Source organism: Camellia sinensis, chromosome 10 (genome assembly GCF_055761805.1).
Source record: "Camellia sinensis isolate YWXY chromosome 10, ASM5576180v1, whole genome shotgun sequence".
In the NCBI taxonomy this organism is placed as follows: domain Eukaryota; kingdom Viridiplantae; phylum Streptophyta; class Magnoliopsida; order Ericales; family Theaceae; genus Camellia; species Camellia sinensis.
Window position 1 is genome coordinate 58198631 of NC_138970.1, and position 27721 is coordinate 58226351.

Consider the following 27721-nt stretch of genomic DNA (forward strand, 5'->3'; position numbering starts at 1 on the left):
GGATTGTCCAAGAAGTCAGACGGTGAGAGGAAACAAGTATAGGAGCAGATTGCCTACAGTCCGAGATCGGACTGGACGGTACTGTTCGACCCGTGGGGGCCCACCACGGGTCCCGTTTTGATAATCGAAACCGTTCAATATGTAGAACTCATCGAGTATTATATGCTTATAAAAAATCATGTTGATCGGATATCGATAGCTATCTGATCAAATTAATTTTTTGTCAACCGTTAATTTCTTCACCGTTCATTTTATTTTACAAAACTGATTTGATCATATAGTTATCGATATCTAATCAATGTGATTTTTTATAGGCATTTAGTACTCGACGAGTTCTACACATTAACGGTTCAGATTATTAAAACCAGACCCGTGATCTCCATAGGCGAACAGCACCATCCTATGCAAAATTTTTTATACACCCGCATGACTTGGCTTGCGTACTTGGCCTATGTACCATCACTTCAATACTGATCAGATGACTTGTATTTGGCCTGTGTAAAGGGATTTTTTTTTTTGTGAATATTGATAACTTTTTTACTTTTTTAATAACTTTTTGACTTTTTGTATTTTTTTGTGTATGCCAAACCAGGCCTTGGTGAGGTCAGTAACAACATTCTTAGAAGCCATTTCACGACATTTATTACATAGAGTTTAACATTAGCACACTTTAAAAAATTTATTCCCAAAAACATAATTGGCACACAATATTTCTACTTACATAGAGAGATCAAAAATTTTGCTAAACTCATAATCATCTCCCCCTATGTGAGCCAAAATATGACACTCAATTAACAACATTCTTAGAAGCCATTTCACGACATTGATTGCATAGAGTTTAACATTAGCACACTTTAAAAATTTTATTCCCAAAAACATAATTGATACACAATATTTCTACTTACATAGAGAGATCGAAAATTTTGCTAAACTCATAATCATCTCCCTCTATGTCTCCCTCTATGTGAGCCAAAATATGACACTCAAAATTATTTAAAAGGCAAAATCATCTCTTAATTCCGCAACATCAAATTATGCATAATATATATAAGTCCAAAAAAAATACACCATATAATTTTGCGCGGGGGCTCCACTTGAAGCCCTACTGGTAATATGGTGCAACATGTTAAGGTAACCTTGAAATATATTGATGACGGGGAAACACATCCCCTTACATGGCTACAAAAAAAAATACATCCAAAAAATAAATAAATAATTACAACCCAAAAGAATCCTAACACATTGAATCTAATAAATAAATAAAAAATAACATCAGGATACCACCTCACCAATAAATTTGTAGGGTCTATCTCTAATAACACAAAAATAAATAAATAAACACATGCACAAAAAATTATCAACATTACCTCCATCCATCCAAATATACATCAACAATAAATAAATGGTCAAAAGATGGGGGTCAACCTACAATTCCTACTAAGGAAAAAAATTATAGTAATGAAGATCTAGGACTAAAAATATATATATTAGTTCTCAACTAACATATACTAAACAATTAATAAATTAATTCCACAATTTAATAGCACAAAAATAAATATCAAAACAACCAAAAGGAATTAATAAATTATGCATGATAATTAATATAACAGAAAAATAATTTTCCAAAATTTTCTTAATCTTTTTGCAATTTTCAAGCTTACACTTCTAATTTTATGTAATTGTCAGAATTAAAATATATATATAAATATGTGAGAATATCTAAAAAAAAAATTAATATAATTAATACTAAAAAATAGTGGCAAACAGATTCCAGAAAAATAACCTTACTTGTTTTCACTTTTCAAAAAACACTTTTCAAAAAATTTTACTTTCTTATTTTTTGTGTTTTTTTGTTTTTACTGAATTTTTTTTAATATTTTTAGCAATTTTTTTCTTTTTAGACACACCTAACATAAATACACATAAAAAGTAAAAAAATTGTAAAAAAAATCTTTTAAAAATTCATTAAATACCAAAAATATAAAAAAAATACAAAAATTCAATATATTTTTTATATTTTTATGTATTTATTAATTTTTTAAAATATTTTTTGATAAATTTTTTACTTTTTAAATACATCTAAATAAAGTGCATCTAAAAAAGTAAAAAAAAATATTTAAAATTTAAAAAATATTCACTAAAAACAAAAAAACACAAAAACCAAAAAAGCCAATTTTTAAAAAGTTTAATTCAGAAAACTCAAACCAAACACTGAATACAAACTTCCAAAGAACAAACGTGTCCACGTCAGCCATGCGTCGCGACTGTTGGTCTGCGCTTGTGGAGGCGCGTCCACGCGCGCCACGTGCACACTGTCACATACGCGCGCGCCTTTCACACTGATGACGTTAGCCTCGCGTAATGCGTTGACGTCATCATCGCACCGCATCGTGCTGCCGTCAATCACGCCGATTGCGTCATGCTGACATCACTTCGACTTCCAAAATCTGTGTTCCTCCCCAAAATTCCCAAAAATAGCGATTTTGACCCAAAAAACTTTCAAAAGTCATAACTTTTTCAATTTAACTCCAATTAAAATTCATTTTATATGGATAAAAAGAATACTTTCAAAAATATATAAATTTCAATTTTTGAAAAGAAATTTTTTATGCTGATTTTTGAGATAAAAAATCCACTCTAATGGAGTTTTATAAGAACTAAACTTTTTTAACATGCCATGATATATAACAATATTTAAACATGTAATATTCAATTAAACATGAATAAATGCAATTTATGGCATGCAAATCATGAGGCGAAAACAAGCAATATAGCTCTGATACCAATGAAAGAAAAATATGAGAGTAATCATATTACCTGAAGCGAACACGATTTGGATCAGATGCTTGGGTTACAAGCCTCGTCTGAAACACCCTCCGCCAATTGAGAAACAACCAAAGTTTCTCAATGTTGAATCCACACTCCAAATCCATAAGTTCTATAACGGTGACCTAAGAAGGAATAACAAAGAGAAGTTCTACAAGAGATTTTTGGGTAAACTCACAAAATAATAATCCGTATTATTGATTTTCTCTATATCAAATAAATAGAGATTCTCTCCTGACAAAAGTGGAGTTATACCTAAAAGATAATCTCTTAATTATCTTATTTATTAAGAGTTGGTTTGACATGAACTAAATAATACAAAAAGTCAAAAAATCACTATCCTATTTAAGTCACATCATCTTATTTAAATCACATCACCTCTCTAACACATCACATCAAACCCAACCCAAACCATATAAGCTAATAAATCAAAAAATACACTTTTTTAAAACATCCCAAACCAACCTTAAATATATTAATTATTAATAACCTATGTGAACACTCCATAAGTAATGGGTTGGGTCAAATCTAACCCAATTTCCAACAGGTTCGAAAGTGAGCTCGTGGTGAAAGTTAGTTTTTTCTTCTTACTGAGAGGGTTCATGATCAAAATATGCAAAGCTACTTTCCTCAACAAAGAGCCTTATCAAATGAGGCCAAGTCTCTGAATTCCCAACCTCCCCGAGTCATCACAGCCTCAATCTCTTGGAACAATTTGTTAATGTAACATTTGCTCTGGGAGAACACTTCAAAACCATAAACACATCCGAACAATATTAATTTTATATAGCTAGAGCTCTAAAAACATATCAGCTATAACCTTCTCAACTATCAAAACTAACAGAGAACATCAATTTACCCCTCATATATAAATCCATATATTTCAACCCCAACTATAAAAATGCTAAACTTCAACCCCTCCAAATGGGAAAAATACTTTCGTAACAAATTTTTTATAATTGGAGAGATCAAAATGTATTTCATAAATGAAGGGAGTTAACGGATATTCGCTCATATTTAATGAAATTTGGGTGGTAATTAACCCTTGTTTGAAACAACCACCTTCTGCAAACTGACCATACCACATTGCAATATAAAGTTCTTCACAACTAAATTCTTCTGTTAATAAATAGAGTTGGAAGGATTTGGGTCTCAACATGCTTGAAATAAATTTCAAATAATAACACCACTCAAGCTTAAAACATAAAGAATCAAGATAACATATTATAAGACTTGCCTTAAAAGAACAAAATAAAAAGGCCCATCTCCAAGCTGCATGAAACTGACAGGTACAAAGAATCACTTCTATTTTCTTCTAACAGAACAAACAAAGATAGAATCAGACCAATTCCCCATCACCAGGGGTTTGTTTCTCAAACGTCATGCCTGACTTCTCTAAGTTAGATGCGTGATGCATCCTATATGTGTTCTATGGACATCCCAAGTCTAAAATATGTCTGAGAAGAGTATAAAATTGATGACAACTTGTACCAAATGAAAGACATTTCAAAAATGAACTAAACATTCCCATATTCTTTTGTTGGAGCTAAAGGGATCCATCTGGACCCATACATGTAAAACTCTACCATTGAATTTTTTAGGTTTCACCCTCTATGCCCAGCAATCAAATACACATACGCATGTGCACAAACACACACACACTTGATTGCACATATTCAAAATCCAAGACCCTACAACATCTACGCAAGCACCAACATATCAACGGCCAAACCTTATCAATGGGAGTTCCAAATTGGATGTGTGATGTCCAGTGCCAACAATAAAGCCCAAGTGCACAGTGGCATTTGAGTTACTTGTCCACAGTGCATGATGCATAGCGACTTAAACCATGGTCTTGGCTTCGAAGTAAAAATATCAAAGCATTGGTAAAATGTAATTAAGAGGGAGGGAATTTTCTATTAATTAATGTTTTACCTCAACATTGGTAATGGCATTGATGTGAACATGATGCAAAACCTTCTTATCACCATCTTCTAATTTACAGCCATTCATCATCAAAAAAAAATATTACATATCTTCCCAATGGAGCTTACTGAGAGCTGTGAGCTCGCACAGAAATGGCTTTTGCTCAAGACTACAAGACCTCTGCAGCCACATATGCAGACGAAACCAATTTACCTTGGACATCCAATCCCTGCAGATTTAAAATTGGGTCAATTAAGTATATATAATAAAGGAAACTTGAACTATTGAGTTCAATCTCATGAAAATGTAACTATGACCCAAATTGGAAGCATAATGACATAAGTAGGTCAGAAGAAGGGAATCGCTTTAGGGATAACAGGCTAATCTTCCCATCAATCTTCTCCAAGAGAACTTAAGTGGCATCTCCAGATTTGAAATACGTTGAGAATATCTGACTACTAAGACATCCTATTGAAAAATAGGTACGCAATACACATTTTGATTACACCACTACTTGAAAACAACCGTATGGGACAGATCCAGTAGAGGCGATCGTATTACCGTTTGATTGGGTGTGTCCTTAGTCACCCTAGAGAAGTCATACCCTAAGGGAGCTTACCCAACTCATCACTGAACTCCCAAGAAATGAAGACAAGACAACCCATGTAAATCATGCATATTTGAAGATGAAGGATTCTCTAAAAGCCAGCTAGAACGCTGGATATGAGAGGCAGGGAGCAATGAAAATCAAGGTACCAAATTAGCATATATTTAAATCGTCTGATAGGCGATAGGATGAAGCCTTTCTTTGATATCAGTGATGGATATCAGGGATGGACATCCTTTCTAAGTATTAAAAGGGGGGATCTCTCTCTCTCTCTCTCTATACGCGTGTGTGTGCATGCATGCATGCATGCGTATTTCAGTATAATCATCGTCAACTTCATCATCAACATCAATAAGTCTGGTAGAAGTGTTTGTCACAAACAGCACTAAGAGCTCACAAGCATTTTCAACAGGAACATAAGGCCAAAATGACTCAATCTTCACCAAAATTAGTCAAGTAATTTCCCCAAATTACTGGACTTGAAGTTTCCTCATAATTCCTCATGCAATGACCATCTAACCAGGTACTATATCTCTTTTTGCAGACCAGTCATTGACCAGAACCTGTAGTTTTGGGTATGAAATACACAACCACGAACCAGAGTGCCCAAATCCCTCTATCCCAAATCACTCACAACCATTAGATCATGTTAAAATTTCAAAGTACGACAATCTCAAGACATGATCAAATGGCTGTCAATGTTTTGGAAGAAGATGATAGAGGGATTTGGGACAAAGGTTCCATGCTGAAATACACAACAGCAACATTTGCAGCCACTATGTGCAATGTTTTTCCCGCCATAACCTTTATAATGGTTTGCATCCTTAGGTAACCAATATGCATGTCACTGAGACACTGACGTTGTAGCTGCAGAAGCTTCCCTAACAAGAAAAAACTGTTCAACATTCCCCAAGAGAAAATTGTTCAACATGCATTTGTACATGCCTGCACACAAAAACATATTCTCTTCAAAACATGTCAGACATGATATTTGTATCTCTGCCGTAGTTGGGTCTTGGGAGATTATCGTGGAGATGGCAATGGGTAGGCATTAGGCATGATAAGAGGTGGCTTGTCCTCAGATCGGCAATCTAGAGGTTTCAACCACCTATTGCCATAGTCGGGGCTTAAGAGATTATCATGGAGATGTGAACGGGTGGGTATTAAGTATGATAAGCATAGGAGATCATTATCATTTGTTTTAATTATCAGGAACAAGAGGAATATTATTAAATTAAATTAAATTAAATAAATAAAAGAGTACATGAGAGTGGTGAACAATAAGTTCGCCATAGTTGGGTCTCAAGAGTTATCATGGAGATGTGAATGAGTAGGTATTAGGTATGATAAGCAAAGGAGAACATTATCATTTATTTTAATCAGGAACAAAAGGAATATTATTACTAAGAAAATAATAATAATAAATTAAAGAGTACATGAGAGTGGTGGACAAGAAGTGTGACATAGTAAACAAAAGAAATGAAAAAAGTAAAAACTCATTGAGATCACAAACTATAAATCTCCAATCCCTAAAAATCAAACAAAAAAAAACAAAAAAAAATTGAATTCCCTTGAAAGGTTTAGAAACATAAGTCCAAAAAGAGGATAAATAACACACTATATCCCACAAAGGATCAATGTCTTAAAATTTGTCCTCAAAAACCCTCAAATTGCGCTCCAACCAAATAACTAACCCATAGAAGTTAAAAGAATACACTGTTCCACAAAGACTTCGCTTTCTTATGGGTACCAAAAGCTCTAAAGTCGACTAAAAGCAATTGGGAGCAAGAAACTAGAGCCATCCAGCACATATCCGTCAATTTGAGTAGCCGGTGCCATAAAGACAAGGCCAAGGGACAATGCAACCATAAATAATTCAATGATTCCTCATTCCTCCTACACATATTACACCATTGAAGGCAAATATTGCAATTAGGTCTCCTTTTTTTAGAGATGTCATAGGTCATGAGACTATTATGAGCCAAAGTCCACACCAAATCCATAGAGGGGTGGTGGTGATCATAATGGCGGTTATGGAGTGATAGTGGTGGTGGCCGCAGCGATGGTGGTGGTTCGACAATGAGTGAAGATTGTGTTGGTAGTGATATGATGGGTAAGCTGTGACGACAGTGGTGGTATAGGTGGAGGGGGGCAGTGATGGTAGTGAAGTGGCGGCAGCGGCGGTGTACAGTGGCGGTGGCATTGATAGGGTGATGGCAATACACCTCATTGATGACATAATCATAATAGATTAAAAATTTATTATTCAGCGTTCAAATTAAGTAAGAGGTTTGTGGCTTGAGATTTCAGCCTATTTCTAAGAGATGCTTAGTATTTTAAGTGATAGCATTGTGGTTATCAAAGATTTAACTTATCTTCACCTAACACATTTGATTTTAAGTGTTGAAATGGGTTAGAAAACACCAGCTTAAAGATGATATGGATGGGAATATTCTAACCTAGGCATCTAACTTCATGATTTCAAATACCATAGGGAGCCAAATATTTTGATAGGCACTTAAACTTGTTGAATGCTTGAGTTGATGAACTCAACCTAAATTTGGGACTTTCATGGTGGGTCTCGTTTTAAGTTTCATAGAATCCCTTAAAATAACCACAAAATTTAATTATTGTGCACTTCAGGACAATCAAATGAGTACAAACCCATACTGACCAACTCCCCACAAGCAGGACTAATTTTATGAGTTCAAAGTTCATTATAAAAAAATAAATAAATAAAACGAACAAGAAGAGTAGGCAATTCAAGCGTGCACATCACCAAGTTATCATGACTTCACAAACATATTAATTGTCAAATTCGACCAAAACAACCCTTACTTAGTTGGCTAACATTTTTAACAAGCCCAAAAAATCATCTTTTGTATCACGTTCAACCAAAACCATATGTTTTCTTACAAATCAATTCATTGGCCTCTGTGTAACATAATGAAACTAAATTAGCCAACTTCCTTTTATCCCGTCTCCAATTACCTTTATTTCTAAGTACTCATGACTCTTAAGCTTCACATAGTCTATCCTTCTCATCCACTTCTGCATCAATCTCAGAATCTCAATTTATCAAGATCCTGTTGACCCCATCACTATGCACAAGTCTTTCCTTCCAAGGCACAAGGGGACTAGCCCTTTCAATTTCTTATTCTAACATTGATTAACTGATATGTCAAAACAATCTTCACATGTTATCCTGACATGCTCAACTCATGCACATTGATTGATTTGGGTGTAACAGATTCTAAATTAGTCCAAGTAATCCGAATTAAACCAGACCCAGACACCAAGTGAAAATTATAAATAAATCAACTTAAACACTACAACCCAATTGATAAAAGGTTAATTACGCATTAGTTGTTAACAAGGTAGAGTCACTCTCGCTCAAACCCAAATCTAAAAATAATGGTCATGATATAGTAGAACAAATACCTAGTGTATGATTAGGTGGGCTATTAGTTGCTTAGTTGTAGTCTATACATACGTGATGTAATGCCATTGTACTTAGTTTTTTGGATTAAAGAATATACATTTTGATTGGAGTAGAGCCTTGGTTTCTCTCTTTAAACCTTAGGGGTTCATGCCCTAAATGGGGATTTGTCTTCTCTCTCTCAATTGATCTTTGATTTGCATTTTGATTGCGTTAGTTGGTATCAAAGCATCAGGTTTTGTACCTGATTTCTTCCTACTGGAGCATTAATTCATCAGATCAGTTTTGTTTGCCCTAAATTTCGAGTCCTGATTGAGTCAATTCAATTGACCAAATTGAACTCGAAATCAATCACCAGAGAGAGAGTCAAACCTGAGTTGAACTTTGATCACCAGGGAGAGTCGAACCCTAGGTTGTTCAGCTTGACTCCGATTTCGAGCATAAAAGACAATATCAAACCTCTAGGTTGAGTTCACAAGTGTGAATCCAGGATGATTTAGACCTGATTTGGCAAAGATTATCCTGATTTGAGAGTGCGAGGCTCAACCTTGATGAATAATAATTGATTTGATAGAGATTCACTCTCTAGAACCCTTTCGGTTCCTCTCCCTACAATTTCTCTCTATTGTTCTTGAATCCCATCAGGTCACCCGTCGTTGCAACAAAGCACTGAACACTACATCCTTCAAACAGTCCCTAGTTAGGTACTAAATTCTCACAACCTGAAAATTTTGCATGAGAATGTAAATGCTTATGAAAACAAGAAAATAATTTCAGTCAACTTAAATACACAGCATGTAACAATAATTATCAACTATATATAATGTCCACTCAACTGTATAGGTAACCTAGTTAGACAGTAGGAGTAACCCTTAAATGCATTTATATGCCATGAAATGAAACTATGATGTACGGACACGGACATGTAAATTTTCAAAAAAATAAAGGACACAACACACTGGGACACGCTTAATACATTTAATTTTATTTATTTATTATATGTAGAATTAAAAAAATATTATTTATATAAATAAAATTATATATTATTTATAAATAAAATATATTTAAAAATCCATCTAAAAAAATTTAAAAATATATATTATTTGTTTATTTTATTTATTTACTTTAACATCAAATTTCATTCACAAATTATTTTTTTATAAATAAAAATAATTTATTTCAGATTAATATCCAAAAAAAAAAAAAAGAGGGGAAAAAAAAAAGAAACGAAGAGAGATAAGAGGGTGAGTCAACACAGAGAAAAAGTGAGAGAGAGAATCGAACGCAAAGAAAGCGAGAGAGACAGTCAAACACCGAAAAAGCGAACAAGAGAGTCAAGCACACATAGCGAGGGAGCTAGAGAGAACACAAAGACATGCAGAGACAGACAAACAGGCAGAAGAATCGATGAAAGAAGAAGAAAAATGAAAAAAAGAACATACCTTAGATCTAAGGCATAAACAGGTTCTTCTTCACCCTTTCTCATTCTCTCTGTTTCTCTGTCTATGGGTTAGGGTTTCTCCCGCTTTGTCTCCAACTATGAAGCACCGACATGTGCCCAGGGCCTGCGTACGAGTGTCAAACACATGTCGGACACGAACATGTGTCAGACACACTGGACATGTGTCCGACACTCTCTCTAACGTGTCCTCTTTTTTTTTTTTAATTTTTCCAATCAGACACACCATGACACTTTCCGGACACGCGTGAGGTGGATCAAAGAAGCCCTAACTGTTAGAGAGGAAAGAGAGAAAGAGATCGAGGAAGGAAGGAGGCAGAGAAAGAGATCGAGGGAGAGAAAGAAGCCCTAAACTGTTCAGATCAATCGAAGAAGCCTAAGGTATTCTTCTTCTTCTTCTTCTTCGTCTTCTCTGTCTCCTTCATCTTCTCTATTCTTCTTCTTCTCTTCATTTTCTTTTTCTTCTCCTCCTTTTTCTGTTTCACTCTCCCTTTTCGTCTTCGTCTTCTCTAATTCTCTCTCCACCTTTTCTGATTTGACTCTCCTCTTTTGTTTCTCTTTTTTTAATTTTTTTGTTCTATCTTTTTCGTGATTCACCCATTTCTCTCTTCTTCTTTTTTCCTGTTTCTCTCTCCTTTATTTTCCTGATTTCTCCCCTCGTTTTTTTTTTCTTTTTTCTTTTTCTTTTTTTTTTTATCCTTGTTTTTGTTAAACCTAAAATTCATAAAATAAATTATTTTTATCTAAAAAAACTCATTTTTTATTAAAAAAAATTAAGAAATGTGTTTATTAATTTCATTATTATTGTAATTGTATAAGAATCAATGATTTTCTTTTTATTTTTGACATATAATAAATAAATAAAATTATACATATTAAACTTGTCCCCGGCGTGTTGTATCCCCATTTTTTGAAAAATTGCGTGTCCACAAATCCGTGTCGTGTCCCGTGTTCGTGTCCATGCATCATAGGTCTCCAATGTGTCCGTCAAGTGTCCAAGAGTGTCCCAAGCGTGTCCGGCTGAAGAAATTCAAAAAAAAGTGGGGGACACAGCAGGTAGAGTGTCCGACACGTGTCGGACACCCATACGTTGCCTGCAGAGAGGTGTCCATGCTTCTTAGCCATGAAATAAACTAAGCATGGAAAGAACAAACTGGGCTCCAAATCAGAGTTCACAGCAAACCAGTAAGCCATATTTCTCACTGCCATTATGTTTCCTTGTGTAGGACCAACAGCAGATCATCACTTTCATAGAGAACAAACAGGTTGTCACAATCTAAATTCCACTGCAAAACCAGCTCACATTCATAAAAAAATATAGGTACCCCTGATCAATTACTCCGCTCAAGGTAACCCTGCTCAAATACTCCTCACAAGGTTAAAACAAAAGTAGAAAACCCAAACAGAAGCAGAAGAAAGGCTTCAAGCAAATTGCGAGTAGTCAGTCTAATGGATATCAAAGACTAATCAGACGGACCAAATATGTATCGAAGAATTGACATAAACTGCCTAAACAATAGCAGTAACAGCCATCTTGATTTTCATTTCTCCTTGAAGAAAATTTAAGATGGCGTAGTGGAAACTTGCATTGAGTGACTAGATAAACGGTTCTTTCTGTGCTGTGTAATGTTGATTTCCTAATTCTACAACAAAACCTCGTCTTTAAAACATAAGGATACATGACCTCTTAATACTTGGATTCCCAAAAAGGCATGTACATATATATTTAAGCAAAATAAAGATTTTCCTACCTTTATACTTGAGCTAGGCAACTTTATGACAATTGTTTCCCTTCGTCCTTTCCATATATACGCTGAAGTTCACAAGTAGCAGCTGCGAATGATTCTGAAGAAGAGGAAAAGGAGTGCATATGAAGAGAAAAGTACAGTATATCACAATTTGCGATTCACAATAATTTTGAGAAAACGGGAAATACAGTAGTACAAAATTAGATTAAACTGTAATCGGTAACTAAACCAAATAAGATGAATTACCTTTCCAAAGACGGAAATATTTCTGGTTAAGGGGCGATCCAGTAATTGTCTGGATAACTTCAAACAACAAATTCTGAGGCGTGTTCTTGAGCTCTTGAACTATGCCATAAACAGTCTTCCCATTCTCGAAGTATATGTGATTATTTGGGTGTTTTGTTTTACACCCAGCATGACGCTCAAACTCATACGCATTAATTGCCTAAACACACCAATTGATTGGAAATTAGCTTAACAGGATGGGTTTATAAATTCACTTTGTATAACAAACCTAATACCCAAGTAAACCCAACTGACCTTGGAAAAATTACATGACTGACAGCCACATAGAAAACCAGAATCTTTTATGATACCGTGAAGCTCCTTCTAACATGCACAGAAGAACCATGAGTCACCAAATCATAAGCATATCGGAAAGATGAACACATGTACACTAAAATTTACCTCCTGCGACAAGGCAACATACTTCACAGGTAATCCATCCAGCATACCAGTTGCAAGCAAACTTTTTACATTTGAAGGGAAATTGTTCGAAGGAACCTTTTTGGACCCTTTTTGATCCTCCTTCTTAGAAACAGTTTCACTTGCAGAGGAAGTTACCTTAGTGGCACTTTCAAGGGCATCAACATTTGATTCCCCCAAATCTTTCTCACTTGGTGCTTCTGGTCTTTGAGCTGAAGACTGACCCATCAACAAGTCATAACCGCTTATAAGCCTTCCAGAAGAATTTATATCATCGTTGTCCTGAAAGCCTACAAAGGATATGATATTACTTTCTCCCTTACCAAAAGAGTGACTCATTGATAAAGTATTGTTTTCAACATTGTTGTAGATGTGGCCCATTAATATGGCACTGTCATCCAACTTGTTGAACGACTTACCTATCAGAATAGTTTTACCATCATCTTTGTTGAAGGTTTGAGCCATGGATGGGATAGAGTCATCACCCTTGCTGAAGGATTGACCCATCGATACGCTATTATTGATGTCCTTGAAGGTATTGCGCATTGATAAGTTATTACCATCCTCCTTGTTGAAGGTTTGACCCATTGTTGTGATATTGTCCTCACCCTTGCTGAAAGACTGATCCATCGATATGGTGCTGTCATCCCCTTTGTTATATGGTTGAGCCATGGATATAAAATTGTTGTCCACCCTATTATATGTGTCACCCATTGATATTATGTCATCATTGCTTCTGTTAAATGAGAGGCCCATTGATATGGTATTGTCATTTGCCTTGCCATAAGCATGAGGTGTTGACATGGTATTGTTATCCCCTCTGTTATAGGCATGTCCCATAGATGCTGACATAAAATTCTCAGTGTCCTTCACCTGGCTGACTTTAACTTTTCTGATCCCACCATAGTTGACACCTGATCTAGGATTCTCCAGTGTATGAGATATAGACAAACCAAATGAGGAATGGCTCCCAAATGGATCCTGAATGACCTTTCTTCCCATATTGATATTGCCTGTGCCAACTGATGGAATGCTCCTGTCATCAAAATTGATTCCATCCTCCTTGTTGAAAGTTTGACCCATTGTTGTGACATTGTCCACACCCTTGCTGAAAGACTGATCCAAGGATATGGCATTATTAGTCCCCTTATAGGAGTGACCAATCGATATGGTACTGTCATCCCCTTTGTTATACGGTGGACCCATGGGCATAAAATTGTTTTCCACTCTATTATATGCGTCGCTCGTCGATATGATATTGTCATTGCCTCTATTAAATGAAAGGCCCATTGATATGTTATTGTCATCTGCCTTCGCATAAGCATGAGGTGTTGACATGGTATTGTTATTCCCCCTGTTATAGGCATGTCCCATAGATGCTGACACGAAATTCTCCGAGTCCTTCACCTGGCTGACTTTAACTTTCCTGATCCCACCAAAGTTCAGTCCTGATCTAGGATCCTCCAGTGTATGAGATATAGACAAACCAAATGAGGAATCACTCCCAAATGGATCTTGAATGACCTTTCTTCCCATATTGATATTACCTGTGCCAACTGATTGAATGTTCCTGTCATCAAAATTGATGACATCCTCCTTGTTGAAGGTTTGACCCATTGTTGTCATATTATCCACACCCTTGTTGAAAGACTGATCCATTGACATGGCATTATTGTTCCCCTTATAGGGGTGACCAATTGACATGGTGTTGCCATCCCCTTTGTTATATGGTTGACCCATGGATATAAAATTATTGTCCACCCTATTATATGTGTTGCCCATCGGTACAATGTCATTACCTCTATTAAATGAGAGGCCCATTGATATGGTATTGTCATCTGCCTTGCCATAAGCATGAGAGGCTGACATGGTATTGTTATCCCCCCTGTTATAGGCATGTCCCATAGATACTGACATGAAATTCTCAGAGTCCTTCACCTGGTTCACTTTAACTTTTCTGATCCCACCATAGTTAAGACCTGAGCTAGGATCCTCCAGTGTATGAGATATAGACAAACCAAATGACGAATCTCTCCCAAATTGATCCTGAATAACCTTCATTCCCATATTGATATTCCCTGTGCCAGCCGACGGCATGTTTCTGTCATCAAAATTGACGGTCCTTGCAGTTTCAGGGTCAAACAAGCGCTCAGTAAATTGGCCTGTAGCAGAGTGATAATTGGAAGCATTTCCCCAAGGAGAAATGCTTGCATTTAGAAGTCCAGGAAATGAATTGTGGCTTGGAACTTCAACTGCTTGTTTCTTGTTGGGGAACAGCTCAGCCTCAGTACCATCCATAAACCACTGATGAGAACGCTTTGGCTCAATTCTGGAGGAATTATCATAGGCCATCTCACCATCAGTTAAACATCCCGGACCCTTTGCCATCCAAAAGTTCTGAAAAGACTACCCACAAGTAATAAATTAGATGTGCTCACTTACACCTGTTTTTTGCAGAATTAAATAATGATAAAAATAAGATTAAAAAAATAGAATTTTTAAGGCCTATATAAATTCCGAGCAGTCACAAGCAGCCATGAAGATAATACGCATCCCTCTTATTCCTTGCCCAGGCCATGCAGCTAATTCAGTCTTACCTCCAGAGATGCTTGTTGAAGAAATTTTAAAATTGCTACCTTTAGAATTACACATTGATGGGTGACTGCAAGTTCTAATGTAGCCTTTTCCCATTTTCGTCCCCTTCTTGTTTGATAATTTTGAAAAACAACCTAATTTTTTCTTATTTACAGAAAAAAAACACTTCTATATTTGCATTAGACCATACAATTGAGAATAGACATTAAACTTCACCACCCTAATAATATGTAAACTGAATGCAAATCAAACAAACTTTTTAACCTCATCCTCAGCAAAAAATGCAAAATATCCACAGCAAATGCAAAACCACAGAAGACAAAGAACTTAGAATACGCTTAAATTAGCTACAAAAGGTCGCCATTAGCAAGAATTCAAACTCAAGCATTCTTTGGGTTCTCAAACAGCAACAGGACACTTAAAATCCACAACCTCCAAATATCATAGAGAACAACATAATTCTACCAAGAACTTTGAAACATCCAACAGTACAACTTCTTTGCCACTCTCAGCTTACAAGTTTTCATTAAGAGTTATAAAGCTAATTTTGTGGTAGAACCATACTTGTTTGGAAACAGAAGATTTTAGCATCCAAAACCCTACTTGTCTGTATTAGATATCAACTTTCTGCATTTAAGCAATTAAAAGAGGCCAAATCTGCTAAATTTTGAAAATGACTACATAAAACATGACAGCAAATTCCTCCCCCGTGCATTGGTAAGAAGAAAATTGGTTAAACAAGATAGCAAATCCATTGAATCACAGTGGAGTGGATAAAAGAAATTTCGAAATAAAACTTTTAAATTTCAAAAATTGCAACAATTACTGCTACCAACCAAAGCTTGACAAGCCTAAAACAGCTAGAACTAGAAAAAAGTAAACTGTTACTGAATTCAAAGTATCCAACATTTCTATGCATTCTTAAACAGCAACACATCTGCACACTTATTTTCCAGAACTTCCAACCCAAGACTGTAACTAACTTTAGCAACTTTCCACTTAAGAGTTCAAGGCTAATATGTTAAGCAAAATTCTAAAATTTAGTACTAATCAAAAAATTTATACAATTTACTGGTAATAAATGCATATGAACTTTTACGAACAAAAAATAGTAAGATAAAATGTGAATGAAACTACTTCTACAAGACACATGATTTTTTATGATCTGCTTAATTTCTATTATCTACATTAGCAAGAAGTCGCATCATAGTGCAATGACAATAGCTTAAAGCAATAATGTTAACTTGATAACTAAACTACTTTTAACAAATGCAGAAAACTTTCATCCATGTGCTTGACGTTAATTTTATTCCACTGGTTCTAGGTGTTAGTCAAGTTATGCAAGTCACACCCAGATGTGACTTTAATTTTGGTAAGTAATGAGGAAACTTTGTATTACAATAAACACCCAGATGCAAAAATAAATATATAAATAAGTAATAATAAGTAAAAATGTATTAGAACTCAGTATATGCAACGACTCAAAAGACAGGCGCTAAGCTTTGTGAAACCCAAAATTCCAAAAAATAATTCAACACGTACCATGTCTGATTTTCTTCCTTCCACTACCTCTCCCGTCCAAGTAATAAATTAAGAAATTCACAGTCCTCACACACATTTACCAGTGTATTTCTAGCAATGGTAAATCCACTCTGATAAGTAATTTACAAAGTTGCAGCAGCTTATTTCGCTTATAAGAGCCATCACGGAACAGCCCCAGATTCTTTCCACAAGCTCCTTCTGCAGAGAAGAAAGAAGAAGAAGAGGCAATACATATCAAATGCAAATTATAATAAAATCACCACTTCTTCAGTTTAAAGAAAATTCTGATTACTTAAATCTTTATTTCTTTTACTTTGGTTTCTGAGGAAAATGTCCAGGAGTAAAATAAGCCGCAATTTGTATATCATATACTTTTGTTCATTCAGGGATTAAAAACAATTACAAACCAAAAAATCACTCACTAAATCACACTGAATTCAACACTAGCCCAAGAACTGAGCTGAACTAAACTGTACTGAGTATTCATTTGCTGAAAATTAAAACAACATAAGACAGAAAACACTCAGCTCTACTTGCTAGTATTTTCCTCGTTTTCTCAGCAACCAAACGCTGCATTGGTGGAGGACCATAATCTTATTTCAATCAACACCACAGACACAGAGAGAGCCGGAACCCTAATTTATCAAAAGGGAAACACTAGCAAACTAAGCTGAACTAAGTTCTTCATAATCTTAGTTCAACCATTACCAGAGAGAGCAAAAAACCAGAACCCTAATTTAACTGAATTCAACACTAGCAAACAAATTGAGCTGAACTAAACTGAACTGAGTTCTCCATTTGCTGAAAATTAAAATAACATAAAGACAGAAACACTCAAAAAGCTTACTTGCTCAAATTTTCCTCGGTTTCTCAGTAACCAAACGCCAATTTGGCGGAGAACCCCAATACACTAACTAAGCCTTACTAAACTGAACTTGAGTTCCTCATATGCTCAAAAGCTCTACTTGCTTAAATTTTCCTCGTTTTCTCGGAAACCAAACACCTTGCTAGTACAAAACCATAATCTTACTTCAACAAACAGCAGAGAGAGAGAGAGAACCAAAACCCTAATTCATCAAAACGATTAAGCATATACGTATATGGATATGTACGTATATGTAGAGATACCTGTGATGGAGATACTGGAAGTTCAGGGACCGTGCGATTTGAAGGAAGTTCCGGCGATCGTACGGCTGAGGAGAGCGGCGAGATCTAGGAGATGATGATGATGAAGGAAGTGAGGTTCGATTTCGATTGTGTATAAGAGATGATGTCCTTCACGATAGCAATCGTGGACCCTGATCTTTGCGTACACGTATGCTTGGTTTAATCCGATCTCGTCCGTTGGTTTTGTTGAATGGGGTTTGATTTGATCGATTAATTCACAGGCACCTCAAAACTAAACTTAAAATTTTATCTCTTCGAATTTTTAACAATAGTTTTTAAGTTGCATAATGCATATTTTTATTACTTTTTTTAATACTTTAGTTAAATTTTTTTATTTTTTAAATGCATTTTAATTTAAATGTACTTAGAAAATAAAATATTTGTAAAAAAAAATTATAAAAATTCAATAAATACAAAATTGTACTCGTTTTTTGTAAATTCAATAAATACAAAATTGTACTCATTTTTTGTATTTAGTTATTTTTTTAAATACAAATTTTATACTTTCTATGTTTATTTAGAATAAGTGAATCTAAAAAAACATAATATATATATGTATTAAGAAAATTCAGTAAAATTCAAAACCAATTTGTTTTAAATACAATTATTATGAATCATAAAACAAAAGAATTTGAGGTAATTAATTGTCCGTTAGCAATTTTTTTTCTTTTTTCTTTTTTCTTTTTTTTTGTTAATTACAAAAGTATGGAATGAACAAGTGTAATAACCAAATTGCCCCCACTCTCAATTTTTCTGTAACCATTTTTAGCCCCCACCCAACTCTTCCCGATCTCATTATCACCTCCTCTTTTTCATTTATGATAAAATCCGCTTTACCTACACAATATTGTGAGAATTAAAATAATTTTAATTCATAAAGAAGAATACATTCTGCCATGATGTTCAAAACTTTGAATCTTTATCCTTGAACGATCGAATCTTAAATGTATAAAGAAGCCCACTCACATAACACTTTTACAAAATCATATGAAAAATGTGAAAGGGACAGAGTTTCAAGCCTATTGAGGTCAGACAAAAGTGGAGAATATTATGGGAGGTACACAAAATTGGGACAATTACCAGGTCCATTTGCTAAGTTCCTTACGGAAGAAGGCATTATTACACAATATTCAATGCCTGGCACACCACAACAAAATGGTGTTACTGAAATAAGGAACCGAACACTTGTGAACATGGTAAGGAGCATGCTTAGTTATTCTAATATGTCTATAAATTTATGGAGTGAAGCTTTGAAAACCGTCGTGTATATGTTAAATAGGGTTTCATCCAAGGTTGTTCCTAAAACACCGTTTGAATTATGGAAATGATGGAAGCCAAGTTTAAAACACTTACACGTTTAGAGTTGTTGATGGCTATCACAGACATATATATAGATAGGTTTTGACCCATATCCAAGTGTAACTCCTTATAACTTTCCACCATCAAGAAAGTTGTAAAGTCCCATAAAATCACCATATGAGACAGTGAACAGACATTAGTTACCCATTAGTCATTAAACCAATTAAATATATGTAATATAAATAAATAAATAAATAAAACATACATGTGGCATATGGGCCACTTTATGGATGTTCTTACAAATATTTGCACTCAACACACACAGACTTGCACCCCATCTCTCCTTTACTCTTTGTTTTTCTCTCATTTATCTATTTCTCTTTCATTTGCGCCGTTTACTCCACTTCCTAATGATGAATACCATGCCTATGCCCTCTATAGTCATCACCACCCCTCCTTAACCGTCAACAACCACCGTCGGCCTTCGCCTCACCTTCATTGCCCCCAACTCTACTATTTTCATTTTCGATAAAACTAATCTGCATATACAGAACTTGTACCCAACACACACAAGATTTACACTATACAAACAAAAGACTTGCAACCACACATGCACATACTTAGCCTTTCATTCTACTTTTACTATCTCTCGTATCTTCCTTTCTTTTTCATTATCATCGTCTTCTCCACTTCTCAATGCCAACTACCACCTTTACGTCCTCTATAGTTGTCAACCACCCATTTCCCACCATCAACCCCCACCTCACCAACCCCCGTCTTACTTTTCCTATCGTTCCTATGTTTTTATTTATGATAAAATCAATCTTTTATATAGGATGTGCAACCCACACGCGTGACTTGCACCTAACCGCGGTGATGGAGATCATAGTAGTGGACTTTAATGGTGTGTTTGGTTGGAAGATTTTGGGAGGGATTTGGAATGGGAAAGGGAAAAGGTGTGTGAAACTATGTGAAATTTAGGCATGTTTTATTCATATTTCACCTACCTTTTCCATTTTCATTTCCAAATCCCTCCTCAAATCCATCAACCAAACACAACATAAGGGGTTTTGCAAATTTGGGAATTTTACAATTTAGATGTGGCAGTAGGGTTGAGGTTTGACGATGGTGCAATGAAGAAAAGATTGAGTGTAGCAGTAGCGATAAAGGACTATAAGGGAATAGAGGGATGTGGAGAAGGGTTGGGAAGGGTAGCGAAGAGAAAAGATAGGCTGGCTGTGGCGAGGTTGGGTGAATAAGAGATCACCAGCAACGAGGTTAAGTTGATAAAGGGTGGTGCTTGCAAAGAAAAAAATAGACAACTAAGGACAAAAATGTAAAAAATACTATGAGTATCAGTATCTAATTAATTTTTTACTCTCTACTGCTATTGCAAATTTGGGTTTCTTCTGATTGATCTGTAAGAACCCTTTTTTCCCATTGAGGATAATTCCCCCTTATTTTTGTCAACATTTCTTTTGTTGATTATTAATTTTTAGTTGCTTTAAAAAAAATAATAAAGGCGTTTTTAAATTATATCAAACTAGAAGATCCCAATAATGAAAAAACATAGAAAAAAATTAGAAAAAAAATCGACTACAGTAAATTTTTTTATTTTAAGTTTTAAATTTGACATGAATTTTTATATAAAAAAATTTATTAAATACTAAAAATATATTTTTTTAACTGTTGCTATTGCACTTTAAATTATAATGGAGTGTAAATATTAATATAAAAATAAAAGTTCTCTCTGCACTTCTTAAAATTTGTATAAAATTTTGTAAGAACTCCTACAGGCTACAACTAGATTGTCGATTGTTGATTATAAAGTACCACTTGCTGGATTGTTGAGTACGCTAAATTAATTTGAATCTCGAGTAGACGAATAAGTGATCGTAACGAGAATCAATTACAACGTGCGCTTTGATGTCGTGTGTTTTTAAGTCATGTGATGACTTTAATGAAAGTTTTTCATTCGTTATTTTCTCTTTCCGTAATAAATGGAAAATCAAACAATCCAATGTTTTTTATTAACACGAGGAAAACAATCAACTTGTTTAGTTTTGGTTTGGGCAAATTACATATATCTCTTTTAAAGTTTGACTAAATTACAAATACTTCTTGAGGTTTTAAAAATTACATCATGCCTCCTAAGATTTGTATTTTCATAACAATTTGTCCCCTGAGATTTAAATTTCATAACAAATTATCCCCTAATTTGTTATACAAATATAGCATTCAGGGAGAATTTGTAATTTTTCAAACCTGAGAGGGATATTTGTAATTTAGCCAAACCTCGAGGGGTACATGTAATTTGCCCTTTTGATTTTTAGAAAAAAAAAATATTTATTTATTTATTTATTTTTGTATTTTTTTGTTTTTAATGAATTTTTTTAATATTTTAAATAATTTTTAAAATTTTTAGACACACCTAATATAAACACACTTAAAAAGTATAAAAGTGATGCTACATGTACCAATTAGTGTATTAACTATTGTACCAATTAGTGTATTAACTATTGTACCAACTCTAGTTATGACATTATTATTGATCTCACTCATTATACAAATTATAAATATCAAAAACATCTTAAATTATGCTACATCTTAAATTGGTACACTAATTAGTGTACTAATTGGTGCATATAGCATTAGTCAAAATATAATATTTGTGAATTTTTTTTTAAAACTTCACTAAACACCAAAAATATAAAAAAAATACAAAAAATGCAAAAAATTAGTAAATTTTTCATATTTTTGTGTATTTATTAATTTTTAAAAATATTTTATTATTTAATTAAATCTAAGTAAGGTGCATCTAAAAAAATAAAAAAAATACTTAAAATTTCAAAAATATTCATTAAAAACAAAAAATAAGAAAAATAAAAAAATAATAATTTTTTAAAAACAGAACCAAACACACTAGCCTCCGTTTGGGAAGTGGGTTGGTTTTTTGACTTTTTGGCTTTTTTGGCTATTTTAGCCTGGGCTAAAAAGCTTGGTTTGGGAAGGGCTTTTTGGCTTTTTTGACTTTTTTTGTGAGAGAAGAATGTAATGATTATAGGTTGGATGTGATGTTTTGTTTGTTATGGCTAAAATAGCCTATTTTGTTTTTTGTGGCTAAAATAGCCAAAAAAGCCTGAAAAAGCCCTTGCCAAACACAGGCTAATTAGTACCTTTTAACTTCAAAAATATATATTTTCATTCTCGTAATTATATAATGAAGACACTTTTAACTCATGGACATTTTACAGGAATTTGTTGAGAAAATAAAAGGGACCCCAATGTCCAACATCTAAATTTTAGTCTCAGGTTAAAATAGTCAAAAAAATTAAAAAGTTAATCCACTTTCTAAACGAACAATGACTCTTGTTTAATTTTTAAAAGAGAGTGATATTAGGAATACTAAATTTTCTACTAAATAAATGATCAAATATCACATATAAGTGTAATTTAGAATCTATATCATTTTTTCTTAAGGGATCTTGTTAACATATATTTTAATGGTACCTGTTAAGAAAATAATAAATGACTTTTAACTCTTCTACTTGCATGGGAAATAAAAGGGTACGAGAGAAATTATAATAATTTTTAATAGTTAATTTTTTTTGTCCATACGGACATATTAATATTTTTTGTTTTTTTATATAAGAAGGTACTATTATTTTGTTTTTATTAACTGACACTACACGTTAATATATATATATATATATATATATTTTATCCGACTACACATTAATATTTGAATTTTATAAATAGATTAGTTTCATTATTTTAAAAATGAGCAGATTGGGAGTGGGTGCTGTGACAGCACCCATGTTGTCACACCTCGTATGGTTTATTCTAATCATATTTTAATAATTTAAATCGTTCATATTATAAGATTTGTTGAATATATTATCCTTATAAAAATAAAATTAATCGAACAAATATAATCACATGATCAAGACAAATAATAACTCTAAAAAATTATTAAAATCATACTAACTGTTTATTTTTTTAAACATAAACGTAGCTTTGTCGTGAGTTACAGATGTCTAATTGACTTGAATTTTTTTATGGATGATCTACTTAACGAACCCTACACAATAACTATTTTGTATCATTAAAATAAATTCAAGAAGTGCCTTCACGGGCTCACAACACGGTGTTATACTTATAAGGCACATCACCAATCTCATTCCCAAAATGAGCATATTTGTGTCCATGTAAAAAAGTGTCTAGTTTTTGAAAGTTACCATATTTATTTCTACTTAGTATATTTTATATTCTCTACACAAATAGAGGTAGTTATTGTCGGACAATCTTCACTGTATTTAAAAGATTTAATTCTATTGTGTACACAACAACAAATAGAATTTAAAGAAATAAAGAAAATGAGAGAATTTGTTTGATTACAAAAATCAAACTCGAAATAAAAATAAATAAATAAAAACAGATTTTATTTTGTTACAAAAACAAAATTAAAATCTGATTTAAATAAATAAAAACAACACTGAAAATAAATTAAATAACTTACTTGATTTAATTTCTTTGAATTATTTTCTGATCAAGTCCAGTGTTTGACATTGTGTCCTTAAGACAGATTTGTCCTCTCCACGTGCTTTCAGAATTTGGACGTCTATCTCCCAGGATGAAATGATCTACCACAAACAATAGCAGCACTACAAATTGTTTGCCTTACGAACACACTAAGTGTTTACACTCTTTCTTTCGAAAATAAAAAAATGCAGCAAGATGAAGAATATAATTAACAGAGGTGAAATACGAAATTTCTGAATTTACAAAACATCAAATGAGGGTGGTCCTATTTATAGATGTGAAGGTGGCTCTTGGATTTGAATTGAACAGGTATGTGGCTCTTGGTTTTGAATTGAACAGGTATGATACCTGTTGGGTTTTGAATTCAAACAGATTCAACAATTCAAACAGATAGCAATTACGGGAAGGGCCCTGTTTGGGTGTGCATTAATTCCAAAACAGTTTATTTCGGTTTGAAACTGGGAAGGGCCCTGTTTGGATGAACAAAAAATCCAAACTAATTTAATTTGAATTCTGGATTTTATTTTAATAAAAAATAAAATTAAATTCAAATGTTTTTGGCCCAAAAAGATTAGAAGCCCAACCCAACCACGCACCCGCACCCAAGCCCAGCCCGCCCGGACGGACGGCGCGCGTGGTGATTTTTGGGTCCAATGGGTCTAGCCCATTTTGCCCATAACCTCTCCCTCTAAAACACTTGGGTACCCCTTGGGGCACACCCCAAGTATCTCACCCTAAGCCTTATAAACCCTTTCAAAACCTCCCACCAAATCAATGTGGGACAAGCCAATTTACAACCTTAAGGAATTTCCACCAAAACTCCATTTCCATGGAGCACACTTTGGCTTCAATTTCCCATTCACTCGGTAATGGTTTTGAGCAACCAAATATACCACGTGAATCACAACGCGGCATAGAACGCGTTACCACTTTGACCCGAGTAAATCGACACTCGGGGCCCACCTAAAAAATAGACCGAACTTAGGAAAAAATTCTGGTTTTATCCAGAATTTTATAACCATTCCAACAGTTATTATCATTAATTACATTCTTAACATGTACTCTTAGAACACATGTTAACAAAGAATAATGTTGTATGTTCCAATTAATATACTAAGAGCATATCAAATTTTTCATCAAATCTGAGTATAAAAAAAAAAACGATTTCCTCTATTTGATATTATCTGCTCCAACGGAGAAATTTAATTTTTCATCAAACTACATGTCGACTGGACAGACGACCGGCCAATGTAAAAAATGAAAAACTGAGAAAACAAAGAGGTGCCCGACCGGGTCTAGGGAGATGTTCGGTCGGTTGTCCGGTGGGACCCACCTCCAATGTAAACGTACAGTATTTTGGTGAAATCTGTTTCACTTCTCATTTTGGTGAAACTTTTGATGAATTCTCAATTTGATATCCGCTTGGTGAAACCGTTTGAGCCATAAAAGTGACATTTTTTCACCAAATTCAAATATGATGGTAAATTTGATTCACCACATGCATAATTTAAGAAATTTTTGGAATTTATAACGTGATTAATGAGTGGGGTCAATAATAATATTCTAACTAGTATTGGTACACTAATTAGTACACTAATTGATGTATGTAGCATCACCGGTTAACAAAACCCATAAACATAAAAGAAAAAAATTGATATACCCATAGCAAATAACTGAAGTTTAGGTGTTAAGAGCTCGTGGTGTTTATAAGAATATTATTTGAAGTGTTCAAAGTAATCAAATAAATTTTATATTTTAGACTAGAGTGGACTTGTAATTTATGATGTCCGACCAAACTTTTAGAGTGCATTTAAAGCCTTCCAGCGTTTTAAAATGTGAGATTTAAATTTGAACAAAAATACCTTCCAATTCAGTTTGGAATAGGTAATAAAAAATAAAAACTTGTACACAGTCTCCCACGTGAGTGAGAAAAATAAAATAAATTATTGTGTTTTGTCATTACCATGAATGTGAAATAAAAATATGGCTGAGATTTCTTTTTCTTGCTTTGTGTTTTAATGGGAAATTTGGGCTTTTTTAAAGTTTTAAAACTAATCAATTTTGATTTCTCACTCAATCTCCTTTTTTTTTTTTTTTTTTGAAAGAAACAAAAATGGCATAACAGGGTAGTTCTCTTGCTATCCATTTATTACTTAATTTGTAGGAAAATTTATTGGAAAGTCATATTATTTTGGAAATTTTTGTAAACCAAAATTATCTTTTTTATTATTTTTTATTGTTTCTCATCAAACCATACAATTCAAATACGCAGTAACTAAACAAATTCATTATTTAGAAACATATGTCTCCATTTATCAAAATAAATATAAAAAAAAAACATACATTTGTGCATGATAGATTAAATATTAAGCGGTGAGGAAAATAAAAATTAAAAAATAAATAATTGTTTCCCAACTTAGAAAAAAGAAAATTCAATTCAAATAGCATCATAGTTGTCGTAAGTTTGGATCAATGGATTGGAATTGACAATTGCCTTTTTATTAATTTTTTGCTTGAGTTTCAACATTTAAAAAAAAAATTTAAGGTGCGTTTGATAGAGCTTTCTAACTATGATTTGAGAGTAGGAGTTGTATTTTGAGTTTATCAGTTTTAAAATTATGATTTGAGTGTGAAATTTTTATTTGGTGAAAAAGTTTTAAAAAGAATTTTGAATTAAGTGGAAAATTTTTGATGTGACATATGATATTGATACAAAAACTCACAACTCATAACTAAACATACAACTTAAAATTCTATTAAATCACATAAATTTTTTTTAAAAATTCAGAAAATAATTTTTTGAAATATAAGAATTAACATATGTCAATTGGCCAAAAAAAAAATTTGCACTGTTCCGGTCAACAGGCCGGACGACCGGTTATGCCAAATTTTTTTTAAAAAAAATTAAAAATCGCATCTCACACCGAGTTTTCTGGAGAGTTGTGAAAAATTAGTTCCAAATACCTATCCAAACATCATATTGGAACGTGGAGTAGAATCATAATTTGGAAATCGTTCTAAACGCAGCCTTAAAAACTTTACTTTCAATTCCTATTAGACTAGATATACTTTTAAAAAAAAAAAAATTGAAAGAAGTTCAAACTTTTTTTGGATTTTAAAAAAATACTTTTTAAATCTTTTTAGATTGTACGAACCTTAAAAATAAAAACTTTTGATACAAAATTACAAAGATTTTTTTAAAATCTTTGTTTAACTGTTCTCAAACGGAACCGACAATCAAATAATAATGAAAATGTCTTTTTCACGGAAGGGGGACCAACCTACAAAATGACAAGAAGTTTGCAAACCCCACCCCCACATATACATATTAGCGAATGCAGATAACTGTGTGCTAGTCAAGTGATTACAGCTTTATTTGACAAATTCAAGATTCATGATTCGAGTCCTGTTTATCAGTTTTTTTTTTTTTAAAAAATTAAAAAATAAAGGACATGCGGCAGAAGTTATCAAATACTTAAATAGCGTCGGTTAACATTTACGTTTTTTTTTAACATTTATAAAAAATTTATAAATTAAATTTTATTTATTTTTAAAAAAATAAAAATTATAAATGCGTCTTAAAATTTGAATAATTAAATATTAAATTAGGACTAAATCCCAATCAATATTCCATCATTCAATTCTTAGGGATGAAACAAAAAATTATACGCCAACCAAATCATCCACCATAATTTTATAACTAACTAATACCTCCAACATTAAAGTGACAATAAATAGTCAAAATAACTTAAATAATGTATGATTACAAACCATGCTAAATTATCTCAATACTAAAGTTATAAAAAAAATAATAAATACATAAACTAATATCAACCCTAAGTTCAAGAAAACAAAAAAAGTCCAAG

At 33.4% G+C, this 27721-nt stretch overlaps 1 protein-coding gene across 18 annotated transcripts; it reads right to left on the reverse strand.

Annotated features, from left to right (window-relative positions):
* Positions 1-1126: 1126 nt before the first annotated feature.
* Positions 1127-18270, reverse strand: LOC114300101 (uncharacterized). 18 transcript variants are annotated; one of them, XR_014342050.1, is made up of 10 exons: positions 17976-18270; positions 16848-17045; positions 13130-15116; positions 12693-13000; positions 12546-12611; positions 12252-12450; positions 12009-12102; positions 4762-4981; positions 2818-2951; positions 1127-2447 (listed from the first exon to the last, which is right to left on the reverse strand). XR_014342050.1 is itself a non-coding variant. In XM_082891450.1 (9 exons), the coding sequence occupies exons 3-8, from the start codon at positions 16848-16850 to the stop codon at positions 12032-12034; spliced, it is 2628 nt and encodes an 875-aa protein (XP_082747576.1). In that variant the 5' UTR covers positions 16851-17045; positions 17695-17854; positions 17976-18190; the 3' UTR covers positions 4719-4981; positions 12009-12031. The 18 variants fall into 18 exon arrangements, 9 of the variants coding, with proteins under 9 accessions (XP_082747576.1, XP_082747574.1, XP_028100750.2 ...); XR_003642543.2 differs by having other exon boundaries at positions 12546-12614; XR_014342052.1 differs by adding an exon at positions 17695-17854 and having other exon boundaries at positions 1127-2951; positions 12546-12614; positions 13130-15107; positions 17976-18190.
* Between the last annotated feature and the right edge of the window lie 9451 nt (positions 18271-27721).

Coding starts and splice junctions, on each gene's coding strand:
- LOC114300101 (XM_028244948.2), bottom strand. Junction 13,001..13,129: donor TGGTAAAACTATTCTGATAG/GTAAGTCGTTCA, acceptor TATCCTTTGTAG/GCTTTCAGGACAACGATGAT. Junction 12,103..12,251: donor ATATTTCCGTCTTTGGAAAG/GTAATTCATCTT, acceptor CCTCTTCTTCAG/AATCATTCGCAGCTGCTACT.